Source organism: Felis catus, chromosome F1 (assembly GCF_018350175.1).
Source record: "Felis catus isolate Fca126 chromosome F1, F.catus_Fca126_mat1.0, whole genome shotgun sequence".
NCBI classification, from domain to species: domain Eukaryota; kingdom Metazoa; phylum Chordata; class Mammalia; order Carnivora; family Felidae; genus Felis; species Felis catus.
The window spans coordinates 28,858,663-28,886,487 of NC_058384.1; the positions used below are offsets into that span (position 1 = coordinate 28,858,663).

At 42.1% G+C, this 27,825-nt stretch overlaps 1 protein-coding gene across 3 annotated transcripts in view; it reads right to left on the reverse strand.

Moving 5' to 3' along the window:
* Positions 1 to 298: 298 nt before the first annotated feature.
* Positions 299 to 27,825, reverse strand: part of CENPF (centromere protein F) — a 61,553-nt gene continuing 34,026 nt past the window's right edge. For all 3 annotated transcript variants that reach the window (XM_045048431.1, XM_006942776.5, XM_019821799.3), the window contains exons 12-20: positions 22,491 to 25,879; positions 18,126 to 20,978; positions 16,478 to 16,630; positions 13,535 to 13,711; positions 13,030 to 13,191; positions 9,765 to 9,927; positions 8,056 to 8,529; positions 6,357 to 6,535; positions 299 to 1,274 (exon numbers count right to left, since the gene is read on the reverse strand). In XM_045048431.1, coding sequence (XP_044904366.1) covers positions 1,071 to 1,274; positions 6,357 to 6,535; positions 8,056 to 8,529; positions 9,765 to 9,927; positions 13,030 to 13,191; positions 13,535 to 13,711; positions 16,478 to 16,630; positions 18,126 to 20,978; positions 22,491 to 25,879 — 7,754 coding nt within the window. In that variant the 3' untranslated portion in view covers positions 299 to 1,070. The remainder of the gene's footprint in view (positions 1,275 to 6,356; positions 6,536 to 8,055; positions 8,530 to 9,764; positions 9,928 to 13,029; positions 13,192 to 13,534; positions 13,712 to 16,477; positions 16,631 to 18,125; positions 20,979 to 22,490; positions 25,880 to 27,825) is intronic.

The following is a 27,825-nucleotide window of genomic DNA, read 5'->3' on the forward strand; positions in this document are numbered from 1 at the left end:
CTATCATCAATAAAGGAGCTGGAAAATACCACATATTTGTATATCCTTGCTGATGCAGTTTGATGGGTACACAGTGTACCAGGCACTGGCTGGACACATTATTCCTAGAGAAATCCTGTAAATCTTCATGACCCACATTCCAAATCATGTCTTTTAACATAACTGAGTATGTTCGCTAAATGTACTAGTTATCATTTGTTAAGACTCTTTTACTTTTTATAAGAGGCTGCAGAAGTCAGCAAGATACAGCACCAATGTTCATAATGCATTTCTATTTAGAAATCATTTTTACAGAAACCAAGAGTGATTTTTTTTATTAGGACAAAAAATGCTCTATTTTAATACAAGATCACTATTGATGAGAACGTATACTAAAGAAGTGCAACAAATTGGTCTGAAAAAGAAACAGTACAATGACAGAAAACTTTGACATACCGCATCTCGGAGGAGCCTGCGACCAGGCCAACTGGAAATGAACACACAACCCCCCGTCACCCCCACACACAAGTATGTACAGGTTATATTGGCAAACATTTAGAAAACACACTGGAAGCTAAGCATGAACACACCCACCTTATGTACATCCACATATGTATATGTGTGCGTGATTTTCCTTCATTTCACTTGGCTAAAAGAAATTCTTGATCTAAAATTATTTCCTGCCTAACTCTATACATAGGAAATATCACAAAGCCAAAGTTTACATTTCCCTGGGAGCTGTTCGTTGGAAGTATAAGCTGTATTTTGAATTCCCTTAGGGTAAAATCCACATGCAAACAAAAGTTGTTACAAAGTGCTTGCCGTCTAAGCGTAACAGCACCAAAGAGCTTTATCCAGCACCCTTTACACTACTGAAGAAGAGTATCAATGATGAATTGGTGATCAGTGCTTCCAAACATTTCCAATACTTCTACACGGGAGAGCTAAAGAGTACAATATATTTCGATTCATAAGGAAATGTTTTCTTCCCACAGATAATGTGCTCCCTAACTAAAGAAAAGCCCCTGCAGGGTCACTGCCTTCTACTCAAATACTGCCACCATCCAAGGTCCTGACACACAAGGTCGCTTCTACTGGACCCTGCAGTTCTCGCTGCTCTTGGACTCGGGGATAGCTTCCGGGCTGGGGGCAAGCCGGCCTCGCTTGGCCCTCAGGCCCTCCCTGGGGCTGTCAGCTGAACTCCTCTCAGGAAGGTTACTGACCGAGAGTGATCTCGTGGTGGGTTCTCGGAAGGTGGCGCCTGAATCCATTGGGCTTTGCTGAGCAACCTTGACCTATAACAAACAAAGCATCTTTGTTAGAGATTTAAATCATATTCACAATCCTACAACATGAAAATTAAAGTGCTTATGTCACCAAATTTTAAATTCAATCCTTCTTCTGTAGGTGTTATACACGGCTTTAGTATTTCTTCCTCACTGGGAAGAAACAAGGAGGATATCGGACATGAACTTGGTTAAGTCACCTTGCGAGCTTTCCTTGACACCTCTGATGGCCAAAGGTTCACTCCCAAAGCTAGCATGACCTTCTCAGATCAGAAGGCAAGCTTTTTGAAGGCCAAGCCTGTCCTCCTTGCCATTGTAACCCTAGTGCCCAGAATATGCTTGACTACCTGTCAAACATTCAATATATGCCTGAGTGATGACACAAATCAGCTTTCATTTACCCTGAGCCCCTGCTATCATTCAAGTGACTGTGATTCCAGTGAGTAAGACTACCTTCATAGGGAGTAAGCTTTATTTACAACGTGTGTGTGTGTGTGTGTGTGTGTGTGTTTGTGAGAGAGAGAGAGAGAGAGAGAGAGAGAGAGAGCGAGCACGCACACACACGCGCGCATGCACACGAACTGGGAAGGGGCAGAAGGAGAGAGAGAATCTTAAGCAGGCTCCACACTCAGCGCCTGGTGCAGGGCTCGATCCCACAACTGTGAGATCATGACCTGAGCCGAAATCAAGACTCAGACACTCAACCAATTGAGCCACCCAGGCACCTCTATTTACAACATTTAAAGGACCTAAAACATGTTTCTCCTATATCATCATTTTAACATTCTCCTTACGTTTTTGTTTTGTGTCCATATTGAATTTGGATTATAGTAGAATAAATAATAAAGTCCAGAAAGAGTAACTCCCCTTTCTGATGTCCTGCCTTTTAAGAGAAAGAGCGATCTCAGGAAATGTGAGACTTTTAAGAAACAGACAAGAGGGCAGGGTAGCTGATAGAGTTCAGATTTTCCGAGGTTTATGCAGTTGTGACTAAAGATATGGGGTCAGAAAAGAGAAAGGGGAGCAGGACGGATAGAGCATAGAAAAGCTTCATTTAACCAAAGTTAAAGGCAAGAATGGAGGACCCAAGTGGAAAGATCTTCACAAGGAAAAGAGGAAGGGCACTCTTGACAAGGGCGACTCATGTTTGCTCTCCACAGGGAGAAGCTATTGATAGACGGCAATGGACTCCAGTGAGCTCCTTCTGAAGCAGAAAGAAAGAAGAGTGGAAATTATTTCCCCATTTATATTCTTTCCATAGGAAGTATGTGGTTTTAAAAGGCAGCTAAATACTTTTCATTACAGAAAACATAGTAAATCTGGCCAACAGATCAAATCCCTGGAAAGCTTGTGTCTCAGATTAAATGCAGGACACTTAAAAAAGAGCAGCCTCTAAGGAGCAGGACTTAGTGGAAAATTACCATCCATGGAAAGTTGAAGGAAAAAAACAGAGTTTTACTGGTACTTTTTTTTTTAATAGAAAGTGATACAAAAGACAGGCATTTCCCTTGAACCCATCTGACGCAGGAAAGTCAGCTCTTCAGATTCACTGTTTAAAACAAAAAGAGACAGAGAGGGATCACTCACATTGGGAAAAGAATATTTGAGTTAGTAAAACTTTTTTTAAATATTTATTTATTTTTGAGAGAGAGAGAGAGAGAGCGAGCGAGCGAGCACGAATGGGGGAGGGGCAGAGAGAGAGGGAGACACAGAATCCGAAACAGGCTCCAGGCTCTGAGCTGTCAACACAGAGCCCGAAGCAGGGCTCGAACCCACAAACCATGAGATCATGACCTGAGCCGAAGCTGGACACTTAACCAACTGAGCCACCCAGGGGCCCAATAAAACTCTTTCTTAATCCCAATTAAATAGCCCAAGTCTACCTCTTGGGTTCCCCCTCTAGACTCAATTTCTCTGATACTGAGCTGAGGAAATTACAGTCTATGATCAGTTTAAACTGTGAAGTTGATCCTCATGTTGGCGGGTTGGTCTCAGACTTGTCTATATAAGTAGATGAGGTCTAATTCACCAAGTGTCTAAACTATTAAGTGCACCCCAACCTGGACTGTCTTACAAACTATGTCTGCAGCCACAGTGGACAGAGGGCAACTATGCAGATGGTGCAGTGAAAGTGAACCTCATTCATAGGAAGGAACGCAGGGCCCCACTATACTCATCACCATCACCCTCTACAATTTAGGGGCAGGTCCTCTGGAACTGACCACCAACCCCAGGTTCAGACCAAGTCCACAATCGTGACTCGCTTATCCCCAGCAAGCCAGGAGCTCCTGGGCTCGTTCAACCCAGAGACATAACAGAAAATGATCCTCACCTACTCTGCACTAAACCTGACAGATTTCCCTAAAGGTCCTGACAGATGTCACTAAAGGTCCTGCTGAATGACCTAGGGAATTGTCTGTCTCAGACCTTCAGCCAGTCACTTCAGGCAAGGGCTCATAATCCTGAGTTTCTAAGCAACAGCTTTAGGAAAGGATACCTTGGCTCTATTCATTCAAACTGAATGATGAAATACCCTTAACAGATGAGGCAAGCATTTTTACAAGGCGACGGAGAAAATGCTGAATTAAATTAAAAATCAATAGGCTGCGTTTTGAAGAGTTTGCATCTAACCACGAAGTCTCCTATAACCTCCTCTGAAGAGGAACCACCCCCATTCATTTGCACAAGTGCGCAAAATCGCTTAGCGATTCTTAACTGCTGGAGCCAACTGCAGCCTGTAGCCGATGCATCGAACACAAATCTGCAGGAAACCATGGTTACTACTCTGTACTCTGCAGACTCAACAGTGGTGTGGAAAGCAGGCCCCCTAGTGTGCAGAGCTCTTGTTCCTAGATAATAAGTCTGAACCCCCCACGTAAACTGCTTTTCCATCAATTCCTCATAAAAGAAGGAAAAAAATGACCCATGTGGTGATTTCATGAGATGGTTTCCTAACATACGTTTAAACATCTATTATCGTAATCGCTTCAGGACAAGACTAACAGCCCCAGTCATTCAACAAATAATCTGTTCAGTGTCAGACATTGTATTAGACATGAGGACACAGGTAAGCTATAATCATAATCAGGGACCTCGCGGTACTCCTGCAACTCAGAAGGCAGATATTTAACAAGTAATTATGATAAAGTGAGCCACCTTAAACCAGTGAAAGTACAGGGTGCTACGTATGTGTCAAGATTTTCTGTTTTAAGGGGGGCGCCTGGGTGGCTCAGTCAGTTAAGCGTCTGACTTCCGCTCAGGTCATGATCTCACGGTTCATGGATTCAAGTCCCGAGTTGGGCTCTGTGCTAACAGCTCAGAGCCCCGGAACCTGCTTCGGATTCTGTGTCTCCCTCCCTCTCTGCCCCTCCCCTGCTCACACTCTGTCTCTCTCTCAAAACTAAATAAACATTAAAAAAAAAAAAAAAAGATTTTCTGGTTTGAGAGAGCCAGACAGCTAAGTACTTCACTTGATCACCAAAGGTGTGAGACAAGCAGGAATGGACGTTAGCATGTACGAGGAGTGAGGACGGGCTCCCAGTCAGCCACCCAGTGAGGGAAGTAGCACAGCCTGCCCCAGAGCCTAAACCTGTACCACAGGTCAGGACTTGTCTTGTGGTTGAAAGCTTTGGTCAAGCTTGGAAACTTCCCTTTCCATGGGTACTGGTTACTTTATGGAAAAGACGCTGTTCTTACGGTCACTGGAAAGTCAAGACCTACTCCAGTACCCTCTTCAGTGTTTTGTTGTTCCCAGCATTCAAAAGCTAGATCCCAAAGTGAATGTGTGAGAAAAAGAAAGAGAGAAGGGCCAGGGGCTGGGGGCCGGGGGGGGGTGTGGATTTGCACAAAATGGTCAATATTTCTAATACGGGTAACGGATGGGCTCATTTTGATGAGTGAAAGAAAATGCTAGACCTTTCTTCCTTACCTCTGAATTAATAAAATTTTATTTAGTATGTAAGTCATGAAAAAACTTAACACCAGGTATACATTCCTTAAGGCTTACAGCTCTTATATATCAACGTAACATTTACAAATATGTTCTTGTTTTGATGCACCTAATCACCAATGTCTTTGTATTTTGGTATCTAAAATCCTGATGAGGAGCAGGCCTAGTCACTTAAAGAATTATTACATTACACAGATAGGGGTTCCTACACTTTCAAAGCTTTGTTTGCTGGGTCAAGGTAATCACACTGCATAGTTACTCAAACTCTAACAAGCAAGCAAGTAAAATCACAAAATTTTAGAATTCTTAGAACTATTCCAGCAACGTTCCTGTGACCTCTTGTTTGAGGAACACTGGGGAAAAGAGCAAGACTGTGGAGGTGAGAGACAGTAAGCATTAACTCTGGGCAGGTTAGATCTTTGTGAACCTTACTTTCTTCTTTCTTCTATCATACCACTTACTATGAGTGCAATAAAATGCATATACTTTGCGTACATAAGTGCTAGTATTCCTTATAGAATAATGGAACAAAGATCTGCAAAGTGAATATTCTCGATGCTTTAAATGACATTTACTGGGCCGTTTGCCAGGTGCACAGAGGTCACTAAAATCGTCGTCCCACACTCAACAATCAGAAAGATGTGTCAACAGAGACCCTTTCTTTAGATGTCTACTGAAATATTTGCTTTTTGTAAAGTAAAGGAGTAAAAAAGAAAGAAGAAAAAAAAGAATTGGCAGCCGGGGCATGGGGCAATGGATTAGAGGGAAAAGTGTGAAATAAGCAATGACCAATGCCTGTGGTCAAAAGAAAGACTACCTTTCAATTCCTTTAACGTACAGCTCCAACCTTGCTTACAAATCCTTTGAGTTCTGATTGACAATTTCTCATTATTTAACATTTTCCGTCAAACTGTAAGGGGCCTGTCGGATCAAGGATGAGACTGCAGCCGAAGGATAATGTAATGTTTATCCCCTGGTCCGCTCCCTACCGTCCTCAGGCCTGGCTTACTTCTAGCACGTGGAGAAAGAAGGCCAGGCTTTAAAGAGCTCCTGGGTCAGGGGGCGCTGTGTCAGACCCTTGCCCAGAAAACACCATAACTTCCTGGATTTGGAAGGGTGGAGACGTGTTCGCCGGAGTTTACCTTTTGTGATCTGCTGCCACCAGCTGTTGGTTTGGAGGTCTCGGTATGATTTTCTTTGTTGAGGCTTAGTGGGGATGGTGTTAACTTCTGGGCAGCGAGGCGGGGGCTGGTCCGAGTTGGCATGGTTGTTCTCCGAAGGACATACGGGCTTGTCTTTCCTGTTGGGATATCAGCGAACCCTACGGGCAAAAAATGCTGACTGTCAACACTGCTAGGTCCAATTCTATCTACAAGGGAAACGATATGTATCAAGTAAAGTTTCAACAAACATAAGAGTAACTCCAAAAACACTTTCTGCTAGCCACAATGGACAATGGATTCACTTCACAGCTGCCCTGGGAACCCCCAAATCAAATAAGTAGTGGGCAGGTGTTCTCTTCCCACACAGGAAAACACAATGGAAAAAGAAGGGGAAATAACATTAAACAAAAAATGTATTTCCTGCTTCCTCTTTTTCTAATGTGGATGTCTTAACTCGCATTCCTCTAAGATCCGAAGAACACACGAGCAAGCCTTCCCATAACATTTGGATTGGAGACAAAAAGGGGGGTAAAATGGAAAGAAAAGGAAAGGAAAAAAAAAAGGCCGACTCTTGCTTAAAACAAGAGAAGGTCAAAGGGTAAGAGCCACTGCTCCACAGGTGCCCACTCCCATGTAGAGACTGGGTGGGAGGAGAGAGCCGACTCCCAAAGAGAGATTTCACAGTCTGCTCACATTGTCTCCCTCCACAGTGGCAATGGACGTGACCTGAGGTGAGGAAGAGAAACTCAGTCCCAATGGGCATGGCGCACACCCTCCTGAGCGGCATTAATGGCTGACTAAAGCAACTATTTGCTTTTGTTTTTAACCCTTTCACTACAAATAAAAAACAGGAATGAGGAAGATATAACGAATTATTTGGGGGCCAGATTTCCTGAGAGCCAGAGTTACTCAGAACGGTGTCCCTCAAATCATCTAGGGCAAAGAATTAGTGTTGATAATTTTTTGAGGGAAAGGCATGGGGGTAATTTCCAACTTGCTGTGGAATGATACTCCTGTATAACCAAGTAAGAATGAGCCAAGGGAGAACTCACATTCACGACATGCCTGCATGTGGCAACAATGTCAAATTGTTATGAACATTTTTAAACTCTTACTATTGATTTCTGAACATTACTTTTTTTTGTCATGGACCAGTAACACACGGTTCCTAGACTGGCCCCAGTCCCTGGCCCACACTCTGAAGATCACTGAGTTTAAACAAAAAAAAAAAAAAAAAAAAACCACAAAAAAACAAGTGCTGAGCAGCTCCAGCCAAGAGGCACATCCCCCAGTTCACCTCCTACCTGGATGAGATGAGGACTAACAGGGAAAAAAAAAAAAGCTTGAAGAGTGCCCTTGATTTGGGGACTTTTCAGCCCAGGAATATCAAATCCTGAACAAGCTTTGAATAGTCATTCTTCAAATCAATTAGCACATTTTGTACTGTAACATGAGTAATTAGATCTTAGTCCTTTCCTCATGCAGGAAAACGAACAAACAAACAAAACAAAACAAAACATACCTTAGCAATTTAAAGGTGGACTATTGCTTCTGAAGGTCAATTAGTATTGTCATGCAACAAACTAAAACATAAATGCTTCTTCTGTCTTTTCGTATGTGAATTTTTATTTGGAATTTCAAAAGAACACAAATAATTTTGCTTTTAAATGACGCATACCTTTCTTTACAACTTCTGGAAGTCCCTCTGGCTCAAACTCAGTGTGTTTGGCATCCTCGGAGGGGTGAATACCACTTTTGCTGGCTTTCCTACTCTTTTTAGAAAACGTCTCTGGGGTAGAAGGCGCTGCGCCCCCTCCATCTTCTGGAATCCCAATGGACCTTTGCCTTTTGCCTGGGGCTTTATTCTGGCTGGATGATAACTTCTTTTCAGTAGCAGAAGGGGCTGGAGAGGATTCTGGAACAACTGCATTTAGCAAAGGAGAACTCTGGAGATTAAGTTTAGACTGTGAACACAGACGAGCAACTTGTGTCTCCAACATCTCTTTGGCTTTCTCTAACTTCTCATGGCTTATGAGCAGGGAACAATACTTGTCCAAGTATTCATCGGCCTCCTGGCTTTTCTCTTCAAGAGTTTCTTTCAATTGTTTTATCTCAGCCATTAATTCCTCTACATTAGAATCCACAACAGCACCTGTCCGAAGTAAAGGGACACACTGTACATCATGTGACACTTCTCTAGTTAACACTGGGCATCGTAAAGCCAACAACCTCAGGGTTGTTATTTGGTTTTCTTTTAGAGAAGGTGGGGGAAGACATATCTATATGTTCTCGTAGGTCAAACAACTCTTGTTGGGAGGGATCATACCAAGGTACAAGTCTAGTAGATTATAAGACATTCCTTAGGAGAGCTTAAATAAAATCTATCAAAATCTCAAATGCGTATTCCAGCCAACCCATCTTGTAGTTCATATGAGATCAGATGAGTTAATCTAGCATATCCCCGATTTTCACCTGCCCATTCTTTCCATCATAAGTGAACAAACAATAAAAATTGGTAAAGAATATGAAGTCTGTTGTAATGGCTTTGGGAACCAGAAGCGGGTCAGTGACAAGTCCAAAACAGCTTTTTTTTTTTTTTTTTAAAGCAGTGGAGGTTCTGATGGACCAGTGCTTGGTTCTGATGGGCAAGTGGAGGATCTGATAGACAAGTGCTTCAGAGGTGGGAATCTTGGTCAATTTGTAGCTGTCATGGTTAGCACTGAATCCACTGGAAAAACTCTCTGGATCTACAATATACTCCAAGTACTCTTCTCAGCAGGGAAGGTCACCCACCCACCCTGTGCAGCTATGGTCCAGAAGGGCCCCTCACCTTATACTATGCTTGCCATCATCTTTCCACACAGTAAGAGCATTCTGCTCTGAAGACAGGAGTGCAGAAACGTCACAAGGACAGTTGCCATTTCTCTTTTATTTTACCTCCACACCCAAACATACAGCCCCTAAGCCTTCCATTTAGTTGACCCATGAGGATGGGCCAAGGACAACCCGAATCAGCTGTTGCTAAATCACCAATGCCAGCTCAGGATGCCAATCTGCCTCTGACGTAGCAACTACATCAATGGACATGCACGTGAAAAACTCTTTTTGCAATAGCTCATTAGCGAAAAGTGCTGCCAGTTTTTTTGTGTTTTATATAACAGAACATGCATTGATTCCATTTCAATATGCAGACTTCGTTCGGAATCCTGTTAACCCTATGACCCCAAGCCAAGCACAAAATTCAGAAACTGGAAAACGGCAACTGCTGAGAATCAGCACGCGGTGCAGGACAGAGCACTGAAAACGCTTGTATGCCGACACACCACATGTGTGTGACTTCACGCGTGGAAGAGTTTTGGCTGATGGATGTGCCTAGTTAACACCTACCTGTTTTCTGTTTCTCTTGTGTGCCTTCAAGGTGAGACAGCTCTTTCTGTAACATCTCCTTTTCCTCTTCCAGCTGTTTGCAGGATTTGATCAACAACTTTATTTTCCCCTGCGAACGTTCATTTTCCTTCTTCAACTGATCTGTATATTTTACCCTGTCCGCCTACAAAACAACACCTTGAATTTAAAACTTTGAATTTCTTCATATGAGCATATGGGAAAATAATCATGAGATATCATTAAGAACCATATATTATAAATTTAAGTATTATGATGTTCAAAATAAAACATCTAAAGATGCATAAAACAATTCATCTTCCCTACTCGGTTTCCTAGGTCTCCCCAGTAGACACTGTGGTTTTGTCACTTTCTGAGTATCAGCAAGCATAAATCTTGGTTCCTAAGACAGTGCCCGAGGAAGGAGCCCACGACAGGGTTTGTCCAATGGGAATCACACCTGGGGGGTTAGGGTGGGAGATAATGGACATATGTTTGGTGGGTCAAAAATTCTTGAGGATAGACTTGTGTTTCCATCTGTAGCCCGTGCTGTTGACAATTTCAATACCCAAGATGGCATTTGTTTTGGTGACGCCAAGTGAAAGCCAAAGAATATTATGGCTCATAATACAAATTTAAATTCTACGGTTGAACAGAAAGCGAATAGGATGGTAAGAGACTGATGGCCTCACACACTTCTCAGGAATGTAGTTCACACTGTTCCTTAACCACATCTGCAAATTCCAAAAAAAAAAAAAAAAAAAAAAAAAGCTCTGACAATGATTTAGAGGAAAATTTTAAGATACAGAGGTACTTATATATAGTCTTTATTTATCCCACCTTGTGAGAATAGTCATGCATCTTGTTGCAGAAATATGAATCTGATTATGATAGATTACCCCAGACCCTGCTGGGATACTCCATAACATGCACTGTATTATGTAATATCTAAAAAATGCAAGACTTCTAAAACAAACTAGCTCCAAGAGTTTCCAATAAGAGATCATGATCATACAAAGGCAGACCAAACTATTTAAAAAAAAAAACAAACCTGAGCATCAATTTCATGTTGCATGTAGATTTCATTCTTGGTATATTATTTCATCTTGAAATAATATATTAGCAGTGTTGCAGTAAATCCGCACTTCCAGAATTTTCTATTTCTGATTCCAACCATCACTGGATTACAGATCCATTTAATTCCAATTCAACAGTGCTCATTAACTGGTATCTCATTAAAATTATATGCATCTGAATAGGCTCAACTAACAAGAAGCCATTTTGTACATGATGTGTATGCAGAGACATTCTCCACAGAACGGTCAAAGATTAGACAAGCTTTAGAAAGCACACCTGAAACTAATAACTCACCATATATTGATTTTACCTCCATTTTTTTAAAAAAAGGAAGTGAAACTCTTATGTGGATCCTGAGAAACTTAACAGAAGACCATGGGGGAGGGGAAGGAAAAAAAACGTTAGAGAGAGAGAGAGAGAGCCAAACCATAAGAGACTCTTAAAAACTGAGAATAAACTGAAGGTTGATGGGGGGTGGGAGGGAGGGGAGAGTGGGTGATGGGCATTGAGGCACCTGTTGGGATGAGCATTGGGTGTTGTATGGAAACCAATTTGACAATAAATTTCATATTAAATAAATAAATAAATAAATAAATAAAAATAAAAAAGGAAGTGAATAAATAAAAAGTAAATCTGGGGGCGCCTGGGTGGCACAGTCGGTTAAGCGTCCGACTTCAGCCAGGTCACGATCTCTCGGTCCGTGAGTTCGAGCCCCGCCTCGGGCTCTGGGCTGATGGCTCAGAGCCTGGAGCCTGCTTCCGATTCTGTGTCTCCCACTCTCTCTGCCCCTCCCCCGTTCATGCTCTGTCTCTCTCTGTCCCAAAAATAAATAAACGTTGAAAAAAAAAATTTTAAAAAGTAAATCTGAAGCTCTATTACTAAATATGTCTCATTTTGTAGTAGCAGAACACGATTGACCGTTAATGTTATTGTGACTGTTAATAGTTTGTATTTTGTCAGTATTTCCTTCATCTTGAGAACTGTTTAAGAGCAACAAATGTTAAGTTTACACCTACTTTTCTGTTTGACTATATTCAACATACAGTATCATAATTTTTACAATTTAAACCACCTTTAAGTAAAGACCTTTGTAGATATTTATCTTCCAAGTTCATTATTATACATCCTGGATGGTATTTATCTTATGAAAAATATCTGTAGGAATTAAACAGCCTCTCTTTCCAAGTAGGATTACTGTAGCACCACCTATAATTGAACAATCCCAAGACTACTGATTCACCTCTTTTTTTCGTAAAGGAACCTTGCGTGGAGATAAAGAGGAGAAAGGACATATGTGTGTATGGCCAAGTGCTCTGGCAAACCTTGATCTCCGCATGAGGCACGGGAAAAGTGGGCTGGTGACGGCAGTGAACTTGGAGACCAGTGAAGCAAGACTTCGGAATTACCCACCAGATTATTATCTATAGCTGGAGAGGCCTGTCCCAATCGGCTATCACCTTGATCTTCATATCCATCTTGAGAAAGTCTTTACCATCCTCTAGTTTGGGAGGATTCACTGAGCGATGTATAAAGTATATCCAAGCTGTGAGACTGCAGACCATCCACTGCCTTTTAAAAATAACTCAGCAGGGAGACTGGGTGGCTCAATCAGTTAAGCATCCGACTCTTGAGGTTGGCTCAGGTGTTCACAGTTCGTGGGTTCAAGCCCTGCATCAGGCTCTGCGCTGATAGCACGGAGCCTACTTGGGATTCTCTCTCTCCCTCTCCCTCGGTCCCTCCCCCACTTGTACTTTCTCTCTCAAAATAAGTAAACTTAAAAAAAAAAAATAAAAATAACTCAGCAGAAAAATGATGCTTTTATTTTTGACTACAAAAAATTTTTTTAAAAACAAATTTTTTTTTTTAACGTTTATTTATTTTTGAGACAGAGACAGAGCATGAATGGGGGTGGGGCAGAGAGAGAGGGAGACACAGAATCTGAAACAGGCTCCAGGCTCTGAGCAGTCAGCACAGAGCCCGACGCGGGGCTTGAACTCAAGGACCACGAGATCGTGACCTGAGCCGAAGTCGGACGCTTAACCGACTGAGCCACCCAGGCGCCCCAGACTGAGCCACCCAGGGGCCCCCCCAAAATTTTGATAACAGGATGAAAGCATTAATTCCATGCAATGAAAACAACCATTATCCTCATGTATCTTCTAAGTTATGAAGTAATGAGAAATGAACATACCTTGGTTTTCTTCAATTCTTCTAACATCTGAGTAGCAGCTTTCAAAGAATTATTGAGTTCTTCTTTACTGGACTTCAAGAGTTCCATCTCTGCCTTCTGGGAGCACAGACATTCTTCACTGGAAGTCAGCTTCTCTCGGTAAGTCTGGATTTCCATCTCATACTAGGGCAGAAAAACGTCACCTTAGCCAGGAGGCTCAGCTTAAAAAAATTATAAGGAAAACAAACGAAAAAGAAAATTGCTGTCGCAAGGGCCATTTCAAATAGTCCTTGGGATTCTCCTATTATTCTATTCCAAGACAGAAATAGATTTTAAAAACTCACATTGTAAAATAAGATCTGGACGGTATGTGGAGAAGACAGTGAAGGTAATATGATGGGGACCCTTCATAAGATTGTCTTGCGTAATAATGCACATCAATGGACCTTCTTGCAAAACATGCCTCATTATTATGGCCAACGCACCACTCCCCAGCTCCTCCAGGAAACAAACCCCACGTTTTTACCTGTTTGTTTGTATCCAGAAGCAAAGCCTGGTGTTTCTTTTCAGCTTCCTGAAGCCGTAGCTGATACTCAGCTATTTCTTCTCTCGTTTTCTCCTCTTTTTCCATCTGGTCCTTATGTGCGCAATCCAAATTCTTCTTCAATTCACTGTTTTCTAACATGAGCTCCCTCAATTGACCCTAATGAGAAAAGTAATAAAATCATGGGAGAGCAATTAGGAACCTGGATATGGATCTTATATAGATCTTTAGGAAATACTGAGTACTAAAATTAAAAAAAAAAAAAAAAAGTTTACAGCTCAGACAAAATCTTTATAGAATAGTGCCACAACCCTTCATGACCTATTCACTTTAAATTGTGACTTTACTTGCAATGACAGTTTCTTCTGCTCCAGACCAACCACGTGCAGGGTCACATCCACAAGGAATACAGAATCCCTGAGAACTCAACTTTAGCTCAAGCACCCTGGTCGGTACCCTCCCAGGTTTCCAGGCTCACTTACGTAAGTGCTTCCATTGCAACAAGCCGTTGACCTCATCCCCAGAACCCTACCATTCCCACCTTGACACTCGAGCCCACCCCCCCCCAAACTTACATGTTCCTCCTTGACCAGCTTCAATTCCATGTTCTTTCAGCTTCCTTCCAGATGCCCTCCCTATTTTTGCCCCTCTGTCCCTTCACCGTATGACACGAAAAACTCCAGCACTGGAGGAACCTGTGTTCTCCATGCCTGATCCCAAATGACTGTTGGTACATGTGTTTCTACACATGCCGTGCCCATTTCTTCATCTCCATTTACTCCTCAAGCCCTCGTTGGTGGGCTTATCCCACCTCCTCTGCAAATCGCTTTTCATGGCCTTGTCAACCTCCATGTTGCAGATCCAAGGAGGACTCTTCATCTCATCTGACCTCTGGGCAGCATGTGATGCTCCTGAGACAGCATCCACTCCTCACTGGCAGGACAGACACTCCCCTGGCCTCATCATGGCTCCTCATCTCTTTGCTGGCCCCTCCTCCTCCATCTTACCTTGAGAGGCCATGTCTCTGGGCTCGGCCCCAAACTGCCTTCTCTTCTCCAACTGTATTTTCTACAATTCCCATAATTTAGCAATACTACCTATATTCTGAACTAGCCAAATTAATGTATCCACCCTACATCTTCCCTTTAAACTCCAGCCTCATGTATTGGGATTTCTCTCTGGTCTTTTTTCATATCATTTTCTATTTCATAATGGCTTCCTTTCAATTTCTAAAAAATACGAAGCTTTTTCTAATCTCAGAATGTAGCCACACTGCTCACTAGACCTAGAAGGTTCCTTCCTCTGTGCTGTTCCTCTCACAGCTGACTCCTCATCATGCAGGTGACGTTCTCTGACCTCCCTACCTAAATTAGGTTGATCTCTAAGCCCCACACACCCCACTTCCCAACTATTCTTCAGTCAAGAATCTTGTCTGATTCTTTATAGCACTTGACAGATTACGATTGCCTTATACATCTCCTATTTAGTGATTTATTGTGTGTCTAGACTGTAAGCTCTGTGAGTGCAGGAACCACAGCTGCTATATTCAACATGCAACCCTCTGACTTTAGGAGCACTTATTAACTACAGAATGCATAAAGCCACTGCAAACGGACACATTCATAGGTACGGACTTGAGGCTAAACACCTAGCTTTTCCTTTTAGTAGAGCCTATAAACTAGGTTCAAATAACACTATAGTTGGGATACTCCCAAGCTGCTTCAGTACCAAAGAAATTCCAGCAGGTGCAGCACTCAAATAGCATTCGTACAAACTCCTTCCACGCAGCACTGCCAGAAAGTTCCATGAGTCAACTCCTGAGATTAAATGCCAAAACTTTTCGATTTGCATTAGATTAAATATCATATTTAAAGTACGGATTTCTCGGGGCACCTGGGTGTCGCAGTTGGTTAAGCGTCCAACTTTAGCCAGGTCACGATCTCGCGGTCCGGGAGTTCGAGCCCCGCGTCAGGCTCTGGGCTGATGGCTCAGAGCCTGGAGCCTGTTTCCGATTCTGTGTCTCCCTCTCTCTCTGCCCCTCCCCCGTTCATGCTCTGTCTCTCTCTGTCCCAAAAATAAATAAACGTTGAAAAAAAAATTAAAAAAAAAATAAAATAAAATAAAGTACGGATTTCTCCAACTCTGTATACAGACTATCACAAACATCCCTTCAACCTTTTCTAATTGTTCGGGGTCATGATCGTAACTTTGTTTTGTTCCCCTTTTCTAAGTACTACCTGGGGATGCATATGCACGAGGACGACACGGATATACGAGTGTTTACTGTTTAACTGGGTTTGGCAGGCAGGTGTCACACTGCATCTGCTGGCTCTGTGTGCACGGTGGCTGCGACCTAGGACTCGGCGTTAAGAGATTCAGGAGAAATGGAGGGCACCGAATCAGCAATGTCTGCCACGGAAACAGCAGTGGGGAATGGCGACCCAGATGCTATAAATCTGTCACATTAACCCTCCCCTAAAATAACATCCCAAGACTGCTCCAGCTTTACATTTCACTGTGACTTTCCGTTACTTTTTAGTTCTTAGCAGATCAGTGCATCTGTCTCTAGCAACATTCTGGCTCCTAATCCGAGGCAGGCTGGAAAAGCAGATAAACCTGCTGAAAGCTACATGAAATCTATTTCTGATGTGAGTTAATGTAGTTACAAGGGTCGCCTTCTATGAAAAAATATTTGGGCTCCGTGATGGGCATTTTCATGCGTTCCGAGGCCTCCCAGGGCTCGTTCTGGGCTCCTGACAGGGCTGGAGGGTGAAGATGACAGACTTCAAGACTGATCAGGACATCAGTGCCGGCCTGGATTTTTTTAAAAGCTAAAAGAGCTGGGTACGTTGCAGGTCTTACAAAAACCAACAAGGAGACTGCGCACACCGAATGATCAGAGCGTCCTGTCACAGAGAAACTTACCTGGCTGCTCTTTATTTCTTCTGACATTACAGTTAACTCTCCAGTCAGCCTATTTTTCTCCCCGATAAATTCTTCTTTCAACTCTGCTGTTTTCTGGGCCATCTCGTGCATTTCCCTCTGCAGCTCAGTTTCCTTCCCGGTCATTGTGTTTACCTGAAATTTCATCTTTCGTTAGGATCTGCTTTGGGTCATCGGTTTTGCTCAAATTAATCATTCTGATCCAACACATCAGAACATTCCCTTTCACCTTCAATAACAAAATGGAACCTGGCTAATCCTCCCTTTACTAATCCACTCAACCACCATCCTTAAAACCTACTGGCAAGCTTACCTTTTCTCGGCCAAGGTTTAATAAAAAGACAGCAATAAGGAGAGCAATGACAAGGAAAGATAATATCACTAAGTCTCACAATCCCTTGTAAGGGTATTAATTTGTATGAAACGTCAACATTAGAGACCCCTGTATGAGGTAGCGTCTTATGTTTTTATCAGTTCTGGGATCTCCACTGATCCTCCGATGCCATACTAATCTTCAAGAAACATGCCTATGATTAGTTAAAACCAGTTAAAGCCCCATCATTTGCACTTGTCCCTCAGCGTTGAAACGGACTGGCAGAATTTGCCAAGTTATCTCTATCATAACTGCCATCTCTTGCAAGTTGTATCAAAACTTAAAATTCCTGAAAAATATTAGAGAGTCATGATTGATCCCATTTGCTGGACACTCCTCTTTGCTTTTAATAGTTGTCCAATAAAAATTGAATTTGAAGCAACCACTTTCCTAGATCAGTACGTAAGCCTAGAGGGCAAAACCTTAATTTTTCATTAATAATTGAGGCCCCTGATGGCACACTTGCCCCTTAGCCATCAGCTAACAGAACAGTAGGCTGCACAAAGAGAAGATATAAGAAGGCTGAAAGCATAAAATCCCCCAGACCTACCCTGGGAGGCATGAGGGTTCTGTTTATTGCAATTATATCAGTACCTTTTTTTTTTTAACTTTTTAAATGTTTATTTATTCTTGACAGAGAGAGACCGAGCAATGAGTAGGAGAGGGGCAGAGAAAGAGGGACACACAGAATCCGAAGCAGGCTCCAGGCTCTGAGCTGTCAGCACAGAACCTGACGTGGAACTCAGACTCATGAGCCAAGGGATCATGACCTGAACCGAAGGCAGACGCTTAACTGACTGAGCCACCCAGGCACCCCTCTATCAGTACCTTGAATAGTACCTTCTCATAAAGGCAAAAAGGCAGAGCAGGGGCCTAACTAGTATCGGTTATAGTCTCCTTGGTAGTAGCTCCCAGCTGGGTACTGGGAAACTAGTACTCGGATGTACTTACTCTAAGAAAGTGAACTATGATTAGAACCAGAAGTATGCCTAACCCCAAGCTTCTCCCATGTCCAGCAGCCACACGGAAAAGCTGGGCTAATCCACAGACATGCCCCATGTAAATGTGTGCCAAAGCAAAGAGTGACTACAGCTGGAGCCAATTGAGTGTCCCCAAAGTTCAAGGCCCCGCAAACATAAAAACCCTTGCAGAGTCTGGTCCAATACTGTGAACATGTCCAGGAGGAAACATGATCCACACAGCGGTTTCCCTCCCTCATGGCTACATATTCGAACGTAGACAGATTAAGCCACTTACTTTTTCAACAAAGGACACGTTTTCCATTTTTGTCAGCTCGAGCTCTTTCTCCAGAGCCTTGTAAGAATGCTGCAGTGTTTCCAGGGTGTCCTGCAAAGTATCATTTTTGGATTGCAGCATCTGGACCTTCTGCTCCAAGTCTACCATCACATCTTCCAGTTCTCCTTTTTGCTTCTTCCAAAGCTGCTGTTCTCCTTCCACCTGGGAGAGTTTAGAGATGAGCTGCTCTCGGTCCTGAATCTGACTTTTCAGGTTGCTGATTTCTTCATCCTTCTTCTCTAGCTTCCGTTTGCCATCTTCTACCTGTTGAATGAGGCCATTGGCGGAAGACTGCAAACTAACGTAACTGCTCTTGACCTCGTCAAGGCCTTGTAGCAACTGAGCCTTCTCGTGTTCAAGAGCATCTATTTGACGGCTCAGATTCTGTTCTTGGGCCTTCCAGGTGTCTTGGTCACAATACAAAGCTGCCACTTTCTCAGTTAGCTCTTTTAACTGTGTTTGAAGCGTCTCCACGACAATCTTAGAGTCTTCTCTCATCTGTACTTTTTCTTGCTCTTTTTCTTGCAACAGATTTTCAAATGAAGAATTGAGTATTTCTAATTCAGATACCCGTCCTTGCTCTTTCTGTAATTCTTTGGTCACATTTTCTTTTTCTGACCTCATATGGACAAGATCTAATTCCAAATCTCTCAGGTTTTGGGCCATCTCCTCTATTTTTGCTTTTAGGGTCCCTACCTCTGCTTTGGAATTCTCAGCCTCCAGAATCACACGCTCTTGGTCTTGCCCTGATGCCTCTAGTTCTCTTTCAAGGCTCTCCACTCTACTCTTAAGCAGGTCGGTGTGATGTGCACTTTCCTTCAGTTTTCCTAAGACCTGGAGCTGCTCCTTTTTATCGGCTTCGAGACGGACTTTCAGCTTTTCAATGCTGTTTCTTAGCCGATGGATTTCTTGCGCCGAGGAGTCCAGACTCTGTTCTTTGACCTTCTGGATTTCTTGGTCATTACACAAGACTGTGACTTCCTCATTTAGCTCTTTCAGTTGTGTTTGGAGCATCTCCATTGCAGCTGTGGATTCTTCTTTCACCTGTATTTTTTCTTTCTCCTTTTCTTCCAACAGACCTTTGCACGAAGAGAGTAATGCGTCTAATTCAGATAACTGACCCTGTTCTTCTTGTAGTTGTTTCATCAGATTTTCTTTCTCGAACCTTACCGTGACAAGGTCTACTTCCAAATCTTTCAGGCTTTTGGCCATCAATTCCATTTGTGCCTTTAGGGTCTCCACCTCTGCTTTGGAATTCTCAGCATCAAGAATCACCAGCTCTTGGTTTTCCTCTGACATCTGCAGTTCTCTTTCGAGGTTCTCGACTTTATCCTGAAGTGAATCGGTCTTACGCTCGCTCGCTCTCAGTTTCTCCAGGACGTGAAGCTGCTTCTTTTCATCAGCTTCAATGCGAACCCTCAGTTTCTCGATGCCTTTTCTTAGCTGGTGCACTTCCTCCTGCGTTGAGCTCAGCCTCACCGCAACCTCACCCTTCTCCATCAGCGCATTCTCCAAGGACTTGGCGACGGCCAGCTTTTCGTGTTCCGATTCATTCAGTCTGGTCTGCAGGCTTTCGGATTCCCTCACAAGTGATTCTTTCTCTTCATTCAGTTGTTCGATTTGGATTTCCAGCTCACCTTTTACCAAAGATAGGGCCTGTGAGTCCTTTTCCAAACTCTGCAGCTGCTCCTGGAGACGAGCGTTCTCTTCCAACAGTTCACTTATGTTGGAGGGCAACGTCTGAAGGACGTGTGTTTGATCCTTCACCTCAGCTCCAGCCACGTCAGGGGGCTGTAGACATTCACCTTGATGAGATTCGAGTTCTTGTATTTTCTGCTTCATCTTTTCAGACATCAGATCCAATTCTTTATTTTCTTTTGACAAAGTATCTAATTCTCCACGAAGCTGGTTTCTCTCACTGGTGACCACAGAGAGTTCTTCTTCAAGACGGGCTATAACTTTCTGCTTATTTTCACTGTCTTGTTCTAAATATAGCTTCTCTGTTTGAACTGTCTCTAAGGCAGCTTCCACAGAGAGGGCGTGATGCTCGATGCTACCTTTCTCAGATTCGATCCTCTTTAGCTCATTTTCCACATCAAGAAACCGCTCTCTCCAGTTGTTCACCTTGGCTACATTATCTTCAATAACTTCACGTGAAAATTTATCTGTGCCTACTTCTAAGTTAGAACTGAGGACTTCCAAACTCTCTGCTCTCTGGTGTAACTCCTGGTTGTCACAAGAAAAGGATCCCAGTCTTTCACTTAAATTTGATTTTTCTTTCTTAAGTTCCTCAACTATTTTCTCTAATTCTATACATGCTTCCGTCTTGGTGGTTAGTTGTGCTTCCTGTAAATCGAGTTTTGAGTCTAACTCTTTTATTTCATTTAGCAAACTTTCAACTTTTTTGTCACGTTGCTCTACGATGTGAAGTAACCTCAAATTCTCATTTGATGTCTCTCTAACCTGCAGCTGGAGATTCTGAATGGAGACCTGATTCTCCAGAAAATCCATCGGTACTAGAGCGTTAGGGTCAGAAAATGACAATTGAGAAATGCGTTCTGAACAGCCCGGGGTTTTGTCTTCTACTGGGGTCTCGTAACTGGTTTCTGTAGACTGTTCCCTAGACCATTCTCCTGTGAATTGGGCTGCACCTGTCTCGGCTATTTTCTCCATCTCTAGATTGAGGTCCTGCTGAACACCGTTCTCACACATCTTGTGAGTGTCAAGCTTTGGTGTGCTCTCTTTAGTTTCCAAAGTACATTCTTCCGACTCTTTAATGTCACAGCTGTCATTTCCACCCCGGAGAGCCTGTAGCTGTAATATACAATGAGAATTTCATTTTATTTTTCAGGAGGAATATAGAATAAGGAGGCTTAATTATTATAGAAACTGGTGTCTAGCCTCTGCTACACACATTTCTTCAAATGGCATATTTCCCATCCCATTCTCCTCTCTCCATCCAAATATCCAACGCAATTTAACATTTGGTAAGTTTAGCCACAGGCAAGGCACTGGGTAAGGTATTTATCATGAAGATAAGCCCTTCAGATCAGTTATTTGGTCTAAATTGCAACATAATTAAATTTCATAATTTTTTTCTTGCTAGAAATATTCTTGGTAGCCTAAATATAAAATTTATTTTTGTGATTACCAGCGAGCTAACAAATTCCTCATAAGATGTTCAGCTTCCATCTTCAGCATTTACGACACCCTTCACCGAGAGGTTTCATGAACAGCTCCCCCCCATCCCAAGGACGTAACCACAGAGCCAGCACTCACTATCTATATTCTTGGATAAATCACATGTCTGGACTTCACCATCTTCTCATCTGTAAAACGGGGATCTGCTGCTATGACCACTATGGTGGCCACCACACCACCTGCCCTCCCTACCCCACCGAGGGAATCAGATGAGCCTTGTCAACCGTACAGCATTACTAGGCCAGCTGGTAGACTAGAAAGGACGCAGTTATGACTAAATGATTTCATATTCCAAAACGAAAGAGATGGCTCTTTAAATGACTGATAACAAATCATAGATTTGCATCAGAGAAAACTGTTAAGAAAATTATTCAGTAATGTGTAATAAACTCCTGCATTTAGTTTTATGACTTTAACTCTGTAACATTAGAATAGTCTGAAAAGGGTAAGAAACTATAAAATTCCTATCATATTGTCATCCATTAGCTCTAATTTAATATTTAAGTGTGGTTTATTACTCACAAAGAGTGAAAACACATACAAGTTCTGAAGATGACTTTCTGGCTCTATAATATTAATTTTCTCCAGAAGACTTCTAAAAACAACTTTATTAATTTCCCATATATATGTTTAAGTGGAATCACTACAGAAATTTACATCTTCCCCCCCACCACCGCCATTGCCCCACAATCAGGTTTACTTATTTTCCTAAAGTTGTGCTTTGTTTAAAGAACAAATACAAGAAGCTCTCGGGTGGCTCAGTCAGTTGAGCATCTGGTCAGGTCACGATCTCACGGTGAGTTTGAGCCCCGCGTCAGGCTCTGTGCTGACAGCTCAGAACCTGAAGCCTGCTTCAGATTCTGTCTCTCTCTCTCTCTCTCTCTCTCTCTCTCTCTCTCTGCCCCTCCCTCACTCATGCTCTGTCTGTCTCTGTCTCAAAAATTAGTAAACATTAAAAAATGTTTTTAAAAATAAAAACAAACTTTGGTATATTTTGTTTTTATACCCTGGAGCTCTAAAAATATTTTAAGTTCAATTTAGTGTAGATTTCAATTCCACAAACATTTACTGAGTGCCTACTGGGCATGTAGCTAAAGAAAGGGCATGTAAATCCCATGTACTTACATCTTCTATGTCGGTGCAGAGCAAGGACCGAGAACTTAAGTCCAGACCTTGTAGCTGAAGCCGGGCGACTTCGAGCTCAAGTGACAGGTGTTCGGTCTGTTTCTTTTCTGCTGCCAACTTGGACTCCATCTCCACGGTCACACTTGTCAGCTTCTGTTGCCACTGTTCATTTTCTGACAAATACTGCTTCTTAAGACAGTCGAGCTCTTTCCTTTCAGAACTTAGTAACTGCTCGAGCTCTTCAATTTCCTTATTTTTCATAATCTCCTGACTTTCAATTTTGTCCTCTAGCTTTTTGAGGGATTGCAGGTACATCTGACAGAGGATCTCAAGTTCTTCGACACTCTTCACTGGGGTGGACAGAATCTCTTTCTTGGTCAGATTCTCCTCCTCCAGACTGCAGCAAGATCCTTCTTCCACATTACACTGGTTGGCTGAAAGATTCCCGACCAAATTATTCAAAAGAGATGTTTCCCCTGTCTGGTCTAAAAGATCTTTGCAAAAAGAGGATTCTCCCAAACTTGTAAGACCAGGGCTGTCAGTCATACGAGAGAAAGACAATGACAGAAAATGCCCTTCCTGGGGTCCTGGCATCTCTTCCTTTACCAAGTCACCTTGGAAGTTTCTCAGACTTGTGGACAAGACCGAATTTTCAGCCTTTAATGTGTCCACATAAGACTGTAGGTCTGACATCTTAGAGCTCATTTGACAGTGCTGATCGTGTAAAATTTTGTGTTCGCTTTGTAAAGATGAGAGTTTCTCTTGTAATTCAGCAAAGTGCATTTGAAGTTCTTTGTTTGAGAGCGTCAAGTGCTCATAGCAATTACTGTCATTCAAAGGATTTAAGGACGCACATTTCTGCTCATTTTGTCGTTCACCAAGTTCACCTTCTGCCGTTTCTTTCACTAACTCGCCTTGGAGAAGACCGTGTTCATCATTTAGTATTTTAACTTCATTTACTAGTTTCTCCACCTCTTCTGCCATTTTACTAGCTGCTGTGATACATTCAGATCTTGAGTCGTTCAGCTCAGATATTAGCTCAAGCTTTTCGACCTGCAGTGTTTCGCACATTTTCTCTAGCTCACTCAGCTTGCTCATGGCTGTTTGTAGAGAGCACTGCAGATGCGCATTGTCATTCTGACTTGAAAACTCATGAAGCCCAGAAACGTACTTTCCTTCTGTGTCTACGGCGCAGTCTTCAGGGCCACTGAGTTCTTGGGACTGAGTGTCTCGTTGCACGTTTCCCGTGTCTAATTCTACTCTAATTGTCTGTAGGCATTCCTTCTCCTTCTCACTTTCCTGAAGTTGGAATTCCCTCCTTCTCATCTTAGCTCCTGACTGTACCAACTGTGCATTATAACAGTCTAGAGGGGGGTCTTCAACTTGGAGATCCATCGGAAGCTGAACATGGCATTCATTTATGTCACTCTCTCCTTTCATAGAGTCGCTAATTGGTTCTGATTCTAGAATCTGATGCTCTTGTTTCATCTCCGTCAACGTCAGCAGGTGCTCTTTCTCTTGTAATAAGGCATTAAGTTCCTTTTGCATCTTACTCTGTTCTTCCTTTAAGGTCATGATTTCTTGCTTTAAACCATCCGCCTCGCTCTTGGAATTGTTTTGGATATCCGCAATCTCCGATCTCAGATCTTGCTGCACTGCCCCCAACTCTAGTATTAGATTCTGGTTTCTTTCTTCGGCTAATGCTAATTTTGTTACAAATGCTTGGTGTTCCATTGCAAATGCTTCCTTTAGGTGCTCCAGTTCATGTTCTCTATTTTCACAAGCTCTGGTGCATTCACTTAGCAAGCATTCTAACTCAGAGTTCTTTTCTTGAGCTGCTTTATATTTTTCACTAAGATCCTCAAGTGCACGTCCTGTTTCTTCACATCTTTGTAGTAAAATAAGTCTTTCTTGCTGGTACTGATTGGATAACTCTGAAATGCTCTTGTCTCTTTCGTCTATACAGTTTAAAAAACTCTCACTTTTTTGGAGTAAGTTAGTCTTCTCTTGACTTAAGGTTGCATTAATTTCCTTGAGGGTCTCATTCTCTTGGGTCAGCTCTTCAATTTCTTTTCTGTTCAGAGAAATGGCAGCACTCATTTCCTTCTTCTCTGAGCTCAGGCTTTCAGACAAAAGCTGTAGCTCCTTTAGAGATTCTTGAAGTAAATGGTTGCTCTTTTTTAATTCTTGAATCTCTGCTTGCTCAGTTTCTAATTTTTCATTCAAAAGTTGGAACTCTCTTTCCTTGTTCTCCAGGGCAACTAAAGTTTCAGCGAATACGTTCTGATGAACAGAAGTGTCTTCTTGTAACTTACTAATGCGTTGACTTGTTTCAGCCACAAAACTTTGATGCATCTGCTCTGCTTTGATGAGATTGTCTTCTATTTCTCCTCTGATTTGCACCAACTCTTCACACTGCTTTTGCAGATCTGAGTTCATCTGCTTTTGAGACTCTAATGAAAACTCAAGAGAAATGACTCGATTTTGTAAGCTGGCTGAACTTTTGGGGCTATGGTCTGCTTCTAACTGGCATTTGCTCCTTCCTGAAGGTGTGCTTCTTTGTTCTCCAAGAATATTTGCAAAGGAATTATTCATTGCAGACTGCTGTTCAAAGGCCAAAAGACTTCCTTGGTGAGCTTCATTGGTCACCAAAGAAGCATCTTTGGATTTTAGCAGATCCTGGAGGCTCTCATATTCAGCATGCAAGTCCTGGTAACGCTGGTCTCTGTCTGTTACTTCACTCGACACTAACTGAAGTTTGTGCTCTAGATCTTCAACTTGCCTGGTAAGCTGAGATATTTTCAAGCACATGTTTTCTACTTCCTTCTTATGTTTCTGGTCCGAGAGCTCAGCTTTCTGTTGTAGTTCTACGTAAGCTTGTTTATGTGTCTCCACCTCCACAGTCTTGCTGTCTATCACATTGTGAAGGTTTCTGATCTCAACATTCAGATTTTCGCTTTCCATCTCCAGTGTTCTTACTTTCTCATTGTATTCGTGGCTTTTTATTTGTTGTGTCTTGAGACAAGTTTCCAAGTGATGAAGTTTACTCTGCAAGCTTCCCTTCTCTGACTCCAGCTGACTTAGAAGCTGTTCTTTTTCACTTTTCCAACGAGCAAACAGAGTTTCCTCTTCTTTCAATTCTTCATATTCTTTCTTTTTTAACTCCAAAGCAATCAGTAAAGCTTCAGACTCTTTCTCCATTTTGCTTAACTTATCATTCAGTTGTTCAATGTGATGCTCCCTTTTCTTCAAAAGGTCTTGAGAACAATCTCGTTGCTTTTCCAGATCAGCCAAGGCAAGCTTCAGTTTCTCTAAAGTCAAGGAATTCTCTTGCTGATTGATTTTTTCTTGAAGATCTCTTAACATGGTTTCCTGAGAGGCATTCTTAGCTATTAAAAAAAAAAAAAAAAAAAAAAAAAGTTTAAGTTGTCATGTTTTTAATAAATATTCTACAAGAATTCCAAACTATTAAAAAAAAAATCCAAACATGGGGTGCCTGGGTGCTCAGTTGGTTAAGTGTCCAACTCTTGATTTTGGCTCAGGTCATGACCTCACCGTTCATGAGCCAGATCTCTGCATTGGAATCTGCGCTAACAGCATGGAGCCTGACTGGGATTCTCTTTCTCTCTCAAAAATAAATAAATAAACTTAAAAAAAAAAAAATCCAAACAAACTAACAGCTTCTCAAGCCCTGTAAAAACTGGCATTATTGTTTGGAAAGTAGATCACCTGATCATTATCTGAGATTGTATAAAGACAGTGAGAAAATGGTCCTTATAAGGATGTAATACGTTTGTTCATCTTCTTTCTAAGCAGCTTAATAAAGTGTTGTTGCATAAAACAGCAAGGGGTTATTTTTTTAATTTAATTTTTTTTTTAAATTTACATCCAAATTAGTTAGCATATAGTGCAACAATGATTTCAGGAGTAGATGCTTAAGTGCCCCTTACCCATTTAGCCCATCCCCCCTCCCACAACCCCTCCAGTAACCCTCTGTTTGTTCTCCATATTTAACAGTCTCTTATGTTTTTGTCCCTCTCCCTGTTTTTATATTATTTTTGTTTCTCTTCCCTTATGTTCATCTGTTTTGTCTCTGAAAGTCCTCATATGAGTGAAGTCATATGATTTTTGTCTTTCTCTAATTTCGCTTAGCTTAATTAACACCCTCCAGTTCCATCCACGTAGTTGCAAATGGCAAGATTTCATTCTTTTTGATTGCTGAATAATACTCCATTGTGTGTGTGTGTGTGTGTGTGTGTGTATACACACCACATCTTCTTTATCCATTCATCCATCGATAGAAATCTGGGTTCTTTCCATACTTTGGCTATTGTTGATAGTGCTGCTATAAACATGGGGGTGCATGTGTCCCTTCGAAATAGCACACCTGTATCCCTTGGATAAATGCCTAGTAGTGCAATTGCTGGGTGGTAGGGTAGTTCTATTTTTAGTTTTTTGAGGAACCTCCAATACTGTTTTCCAGAGTGGCTGTACCAGCTTGCATTCCCAGGGGTTATTTTCTTAAGTACTTGAAACTTTTTTTCCTTTGTATGTGTTTATGTATATGTGTGTTTTTTCCCTTCTGAAATGCTTATTGAAAGAAAGAAAGCTCTGAGAAGAGCAGCACTGAAATGTAAATAGCCTACTTCACTACAGAATAATTCTCATTTTCCAGAAAAGTGAATAACTATTCCACCATTTTAGCCAAAATCCATAGGCTTAGTACAAAAGAATAAATGATGCTATACGCCAGTACTTCTCAAGGTCTCTGCGTGAGTACTATTGAGAAACAATGTTACTCACATCCCAGCCCCTCACAGTTAAGTGTCTATGAGTGGGAGAATCAAATGGAAGATTTTCCAGGCTCCACTGCCACCTTCTTTTCTGCCTAGTAACTCACATCTACCCACAGGCCCCTCCTAGTTGGAAACAATGGCAGTGGTTTCATTCAAAGCACTCATTGCAAAGCCTTCATGCCAAGTGATGGGAAGGCTTCACGTTCAAGTACACTGAGGGCGAATAAATGTGAGAATCTCAATGGTAGATGATAAAGCTAGCATGTATTATAAACTCAGTTGTTACACTAAAGGGAAAAAAATTCCTAGTTTTAACGTGTTTAATCTCAGCCTACCTGCTGAGAGTTGATGGCTCATGAAGACAGCACCACAAAAGCTCTCACTCCACTTCACTTGTGAGGACCTCAAACAAGGATACTGGTGACCAACACTGAAAAATGCCCTCGCCCTTCCTTTTCTTACAGTTTTCTTTCAAGAAAGATGAAGATTGACATTTTTACCCACTGCTGTGGAATAACTGAAAGCTGTCTGAGGGAGAT